The sequence below is a fragment of the Mustela nigripes genome, chromosome X, assembly GCF_022355385.1.
Source record: "Mustela nigripes isolate SB6536 chromosome X, MUSNIG.SB6536, whole genome shotgun sequence".
NCBI lineage: Eukaryota > Metazoa > Chordata > Mammalia > Carnivora > Mustelidae > Mustela > Mustela nigripes.
Window position 1 is genome coordinate 1,186,708 of NC_081575.1, and position 6,781 is coordinate 1,193,488.

The following is a 6,781-nucleotide window of genomic DNA, read 5'->3' on the forward strand; positions in this document are numbered from 1 at the left end:
GGGGGGGGGGGGGGGGGGGGCTATGGGCCTGGCTTGGCGTCTGGGGCCCGGGTGGCTGGGCGTGATTAGGTCGGGGAAGGAGGTGGGAGCTGTCTGGAAGGGGACTGGGCTCGTCAGGGGGGCCTGAGAAGGGCGGGGGGCAGGCACAAAATCCTTTGGATGGTGCCTTAAGCCGGTCTCCTCCAGTGCCCTCTGCGTCCCTTTTCCATCCTGCTTGGAGGCGGAGATCGCCTGTGGGTCCCTGGCCCCAGATGCCGAGCCCCACAGAAAGGCTGTCGAGAAGCTGCTCACCGTGAGCGGCAGCGTCCTGGCCGTGTAAGTTCTGGAAGGGGGCCCGGTGGGAGCGGTAGCCGGTAGCAGGCCCGGTCTCCACGGAAGGGGCACTCAGCTGGACACACAGAGACCCTCCATGAACGGTTACTTCCAGGGACAGGGGTGGCGGAGGCTGTCTCGGCCTGCACCTGCAGCCTGGCCTGGGGTACAGGGAAGTGCCTTCATGGGGATGTCGGGGTTGGTGGGCTGGATTTGGGGCGGGGGGCGGCAGAGCAAGGAAGGGGAGAAGCTTCCACCTCCAACTCGGTTGTCTTTTCTGCTCCCTTTCAGCCGCTGGAGAGCTGAGGATCCTCGCCTCCTGCGAATTTCCGTCCTCAACTTCCTGGACCACCTTTCCCTGGTGATGCGGACCATGCGGCGCTTTGGGCCCCCCATTTCCCGCTAAGCCTGGGCTGGGGAGAGGGGCTGAAGTCTATCGTGTCCCTCCCCGGGGACTGCGTCCTTCCCGGGACAGGGACTCCTGTCGTACCTGCTGCCCCTGTGTTAGGAGGGCCTAATCCTCTGAGGCTCAGGGCCCCAGGGCACTCAGGGCCCCTTTGTTTTGTTTTGTTTTGTTTTGTTTGCCGCTTAAACGGTCAGTCACTGCAGACCATTAAAGGGAGCTGAGCTGTGCGATTCTGTCTGGGTTTCTTTTCCGCCATGGCACCGCCTTCAGAGGGTCTTCCCTTTGTCCTCGGGGAAGCGGAGGGGAGGTTCTGGGATGGAGATAGGGAGGCGCGAGAGCGGACTGAAGACAGTGGAGGAAACGGGAGCACGCGGCTTCTGTCCTTCTCTGTCCTTCCCTGTCCTTTGCTGTCAGTGGCTCTCTCCGCTCGGTGGAATGTGTCCTTCGTTTTCTCCTTGTGTTTAGATGCTAAACGGAGAATAATGAAGAAGGGGTAATATTTTGCACGTTTCCCATGTCCCCGCATTTTTTCCCCACCGAATGTGAACTTTTCCTCTCTGAAAACGCTGAGTGCATTCTCGAATGCATGCATGAAAGATGCGTTCTAATGTCATTACTGAACTTTTAAATTCTCTTCAGCTTTGCCAATGAGAGATGGTGAGTCAGTGGATCTCTGGCGTAAAGTCTTTGAATGATGCTTCCTTAAGATACGTTAATAGAGGCAGAATTACTTGGTTAAATGTTTATTATTTTTTTCTATGTTTTTTAAGATTTTATTCATTTGTCAGAGAGCACAAGCAGAGGGAGAATCAGGCTTCCCACTGAGCAAGGCAGCCCAATGCCGCGCTCCAGCCCAGAATCCTGGGATCATAACCTGAGCAGAAGGCAGATGCTTAACCAACTGAGCCACCCAGGCATGCATATTTACTGTTTTAAGATTTTATTTATTTATTTCAGAGTACAAGTGAGGGAGACAGACCAGGGGAGAGGGAAAGTGCCTAAATATTACTATTTTTCTAAAGATTCTTTTTTTTTTTAAATTAAAATAGAAAATTACTATTTTTATTAGTGAGAGAGAGGGGTTGGAGGAGGAGACAGACAGAATCTCAAGCAGACTGCTGCTGAGTGTGGAGCCCAAATGCGCGGCTCAACCCCACAACCTTGAGACCATGACCTGAGCCAGAATCAAGAGTCAGACACTCAACTGACAGAGCCACCCAGGCGCCCTGCTATCCTGCTATTCTTTTTTATTTTTTTAAAGATTTTATTTATTTATTTGACAGAGATCACAAGTAGGCAGAGAGGCAGGCAGAGAGAGAGTGGGAGGCAGGCTCCCTGTTGAGCAGAGAGCCTGATGCAGGGCTCGATCCCAGGATCCTGGGATCATGACCTGAGCCTAAGGCAGAGGCTTTAACCCACTGAGCCACCCAGGCGCCCCGCCCGGCTATTCTTTTTTTTTTTTTTTTTAATTTTTATTTATTTATTTATTTATTTGACAGAGATTACAAGTAGGCAGAGAGGCAGGCAGAGAGAGGAAGGGAAGCAGGTTCTCCGCTGAGCAGAGAGCCCAATGGGGGGCTCGATCCCAGGACCCTGAAATCATGACCTGAGCCGTAGGCTGCAGCCCAACCCACTGAACCACCCAGGCGCCCCCGGCTATTCTTTTGAAACTCTGACTCAAGACGGCAAAATTAGGGGCACCTGGGTGGCTCAGTTGGTTGAGCATCTGCATTTGGCTTAAGTCATGCTCCCCAAGTCCTGGGGTGGAGCCCTGCATAAGACTCCCTGCTCAGCGGGGAGCCTGCCTCTCCCTCTGCCCACTGCTCCCTCTGCTTTGTGCATACTCTCTGACAAATAAATGAAATCTTAAAAAAAAAAAAGTGTAAAATTCCTCTCCAGAAAATGTATCCTCCTGCCAGAATACAGGTTTTCCACCTTATCACCACTGGCTCTCTGGCCAAGTTTTTAAAAAATTACTCTGGGGACGCCTGTGTGGCTCAGTCAGTTAAACATCTGCCTTCCACTCAGGTCATGATCCTGAGGTTGTGGGATCGAGCCCTGCATCGGGACCCTGCTCAGCGGGGGTCTGCTTCTCTCTTTGCGTCTGCCCCTCCATCCTACCCCCTGCTCGTGCTCTCTCTCTCGCTCTTTCTCAAATAAATAAAATTTGTAAGAAAAAAATAGTTTGCATGAGAAGAGCAAGGAACCCAGAAACACTAGAATCAGAGCTTTGTGGCTGACAGGACTTAGCTCAGCGACGACGAGTGCTGGGACAATTGAGCTTTTCGGCCGAAGGAGTGCACTTTCTAGAAAACACCGCGTCCTGTACGCTTGCCCAGCCCAGGGGTTCCAGCAATCCTTTGGTGGATGTCGTGGGACTTTCTCCATAGGTGATCAGGTTTCCTCAGGATAAAGACAGTTTTACTTCTTCCTTTCCAATATAGATACCTTTTTGTGAAGAATTTCTCTCCTAGTTGTAGGTTGGACTTTCCCTGCTTCTCTGCGTGCCTGGTAGTTTTAGATTGGATGCCAGATATGATCTTCCTTGGGTGCTGTATATCTTTGTATTGCTGGACAGATCTGTGAGCTTTAGTCTGAGATGCTATTATGTGACCATGAACAGTTTGATCCTTTTCAGCTTACTTTGAAGATTTGTTCTATGCACCAGAACAACTCAATGTAGCGGTCAATTTTCCCGCATCACTACTGAGGCAAGACCCTCTGGGTGGCCAGTCTGATGCTTCCTGAATTGTGAGCTTTGCCTTCTTGGCTGGTAGGGACAGCTGTGACGTCCTGTCGTGCTCAAGCGCCAGACAAACTACCTTCCGTTCTTCAAATGGTCGTTACCCCAGCCTCGGGCAGTTCCCTCATGCACTGGCGATGGTCAGTGGTCTGCAGCTTACTCCAGCGGGACCCTCTGAGGATGTGCAGGCTTTCCTCCACCCACCGCTCCCCACATCCTCGGCCCTGCCAACTTGGGGTCCCCGGGCTTTCAGTCCCGCTTCCTAAACTAGGAGTGTCCATTGGGCTTCACCAGGATCTTCCTCTGCCAACGATCACAGGGCGCATCTCTGACTTCTCCCCGCCCAGAGATCGCTGTTCTTCCTGCACCATACCTGCGTTCTTTATGGTGTGTGTTTCATCGAGTCTGTGTGGTTTGTGGGGCTCCTTCAATTAAAGCCCCCCAAATTGGGTTGTAACTCCGTCCTCCGTTAGTCCAGATGCAAGAACAGAAAATCTGCCATTGTGGCACATGGAGACTGCCTGTGCTGCGTGCGGGGGAAAGAGTGACGCTGCTGGGGTGGGGGGCGGGGGGTGGCGGTGGCAGGGGGACTGTAGTTGTGATGATGATGACAACGAAGACTTGCCTGACAGCAGGCGACAGCAGGGGTCGGTCTCTTGTCTTCCTTTTTAAAAATCTTTTAAAAAAAATTTTTTTAATTAAAAAAATTTTTTTTAAGATTTTTTAATTTATTTATTTGACAGAGAGAAATCACAAGTAGATGGAGAGGCAGGCAGAGAGAGAGAGAGGGAAGCAGGCTCCTTGCATTATGGGATGCCTGGGTGGCTCAGTCAGTTGGGCAGCTGCCTTCCACTCAGGTCATGATCTCAGGGTCCGGGGATCAAGTCCCGCATCGGGCTCTCTGCTCAGCAGGAGGCCTGCTTCTCTCTCCGCCTCTGTCTGCCGCTCTGCCTGCTTGTGTGCTCTATTGCTCTCTGACCAATAAATACATATCTTTTAAAAAAAGATTATATTTATTTTAGAGAAAGGGAATGTGCACACCAGCAGGGTGGAGGGAACAGAGACGGAGTGTCAAGCAGACTCAGACTGAGCACAGAGCCCGACATGGGCTTCACCTCGGGACCCTGAGATCACAACCTAAGTTGAAACCAAGCATCAGACGCTCCCCGGACTGAGCCACCCAGGCGCCCCTTCAAAATCAGTTTTAAGACTTTATTGTTTGATACATGAGAAATTCGCTCCTACACCGCTGTCCACTCTGCATCCCCTATTCATTCTCCCAGAATGGTTCTATTCTAGTCACTCGTGGTTTCTTTCCCCAAAGGTTAAAAATTGACGCATTTAGTCTTGCATTGGCTTAGTTCCCATAACCTCACAGCGGTCATGTTCGAAAACCATCTTCCTTGGCCTCTCTCCTCCACCCGCCTGCAACAGCAGACATCCAAGCACTTCCTTTCGTCTGGGCTTGAAGCCTTGTCCCAGATCAAGCAGCTTTCTCTTTACCCTTTACCTCCCCTTTTTGTTTACTATGTTTGCAGTCAGGTTTAGTGAGGTCTAATTTCCATCCTGTAACCTCCTCCTCTTCAGGCGTACAGGTCTAGGAGTCTTAACAAATGCAGTTTTGTAGCCACCACAGTCCACTGCATTGGCCCCACAGACGGACTGCTGAAGCTGCTGGGTGGCGCTGACACCCAAGGCAGATCACACAACTCTATCACCAACCCTCCCTGGGCTCCCCTCTGACTCAGAGACAAAGAGCCCTTTACAGTGGCCGACAGAGGGGGATGGGACCCAGGCCCCCTCATCTTCTCTGGCCTCTTCCGCTCCCCCCTCCACCTTGCTCCCTCTGGTCCAACCACACCGGCCTCCTCTCCTTTCTCAAACAGGCCAGGCCCACCCCTGCCTCAGGGCCCTTGCACAGGCTCTTTCAGGTCTGGAAATCTCTTCCCCTGGTGTTCCTGCCGGCTCACTCAAACTTCATTCCCTTCATCCCACTTCCTCGCCTCCTGCATGACTTTAACATGTGGGGGGGCAGGCGGAGAAGAAGCAAGCAGGTGCTTCGGGCTGGAGGCAGTGGGGCAGTAAAGCACTGTCCGATATGGAGGAGTCTGGGGAGTTCTGCACAGAGGGGGACAAGAGCTACTGCTGGTTTCTCGGGTTCCCAGAGCCTGCTGCACTAAGACTAGAATGAGGGCAGGCAAGTGGGACAGAAGTGGGGACCCTGGGCATCCAGGCAGGAGCCCAGGGTAGCTGGGACTTGACTGGGGGCGTGGAGGTGGGGAGAAGGGAACAGATTCAGACTGGACCTTGAAGGGAGAGCCACCAGGGCCGGCTGAGGATGGACATGGCCCTCGCCCTCCTCAGAGCCTCAGGACGCCGGCTCGAGTTAGCCCTCCCACCACCCACAGGCCGACAGCCTCCCCACCTGCTTCTTTGTGCACCTACCACCCGCTTGCCCCCAGGACAAAGGCACACGAGACTCCATTTTCCTAACACTTAATTAGGAAAAGAATTCCATGAACAGCGACGACAGAAAGCTCATGCCCGAAAAGAGGAGAGAAGTGGGTTTGGGGGCCCAGGAGACGGGGCCAGAGCCCTCACCTCAGAGAAAGAAGAACCAAGGAGTAAGGCACGGCCGCCGTGACCAGGCCACGCCGGGCAGGCGCAGGACAGGGCGGCTGAGGGCAAGGGGTCTGGGGCAAGTGCGTACAGCACGGAGGACATGTGGCAGTAGTGCCGGGAGAAGGAGAGTTCCAGAGCCCCCAGGCCCGCTTCTAGTTGTCCTGGTGCTGCCAGCGGGGCCAGGAGAAGGTCCCATCTGACTCTGGAGCTGCGTGGGAGGGGGATCTGTGGCTCAGCTGCAGGGAGAACCCTAGGCCCGCCCCGTCACAGTCCATGGGTGGCGCTGGGGGGGGCGTCCCCTCCCTCTATCCCCGGCCCGGCCCCCAAGTGCTACTGGTGCCGAGATCCCCCCTCCCCCGCTTGGAATGGGCGGGGCCAGCCACAGCGCAGGGGGGAAGGTGCCCGAGGACAGGCCAGGGCTGCTGCTGTCACAGAGGAGCCAGGACGACTCAAGGACAGAAGGGGTGTGTGGGTGACAGCATCCCGGAGAAGGGACACATGGTTACAGATGGGGGTGGCGAGAGGGAGATAAATTAAATAAATAGGCTGTTAGGGGTATAAATAGCGAGGACGGCACGGGCTGCCACAGCACAGGGGCAGGAGGGCTGGGGAGAGCGGGGCGGGGGGGGGGGGGGCAGGGGGGGGGGGGGGGGTTGGGCAGGAGGCAGGGGGCAGGGGTATTGCTGCTGCCGGGGTCG

At 54.3% G+C, this 6,781-nt stretch overlaps 2 protein-coding genes across 2 annotated transcripts in view; one reads left to right on the forward strand and one right to left on the reverse strand.

The window, feature by feature from the left end:
• The window catches only part of LAGE3 (L antigen family member 3), a 1,986-nt gene extending 1,041 nt beyond the window's left edge, over positions 1–945 (forward strand). Inside the window, exons 2-3 of the mRNA XM_059384711.1 lie at positions 187–315; positions 604–945. Coding sequence (XP_059240694.1) covers positions 187–315; positions 604–718 — 244 coding nt within the window. The 3' untranslated portion in view covers positions 719–945. The remainder of the gene's footprint in view (positions 1–186; positions 316–603) is intronic.
• Positions 946–6,632: 5,687 nt separating this feature from the next.
• Positions 6,633–6,781, reverse strand: part of PLXNA3 (plexin A3) — a 12,917-nt gene continuing 12,768 nt past the window's right edge. Inside the window, exon 31 of the mRNA XM_059385913.1 lies at positions 6,633–6,688. Within this exon, the coding sequence (XP_059241896.1) occupies positions 6,633–6,688 (56 nt within the window). The remainder of the gene's footprint in view (positions 6,689–6,781) is intronic.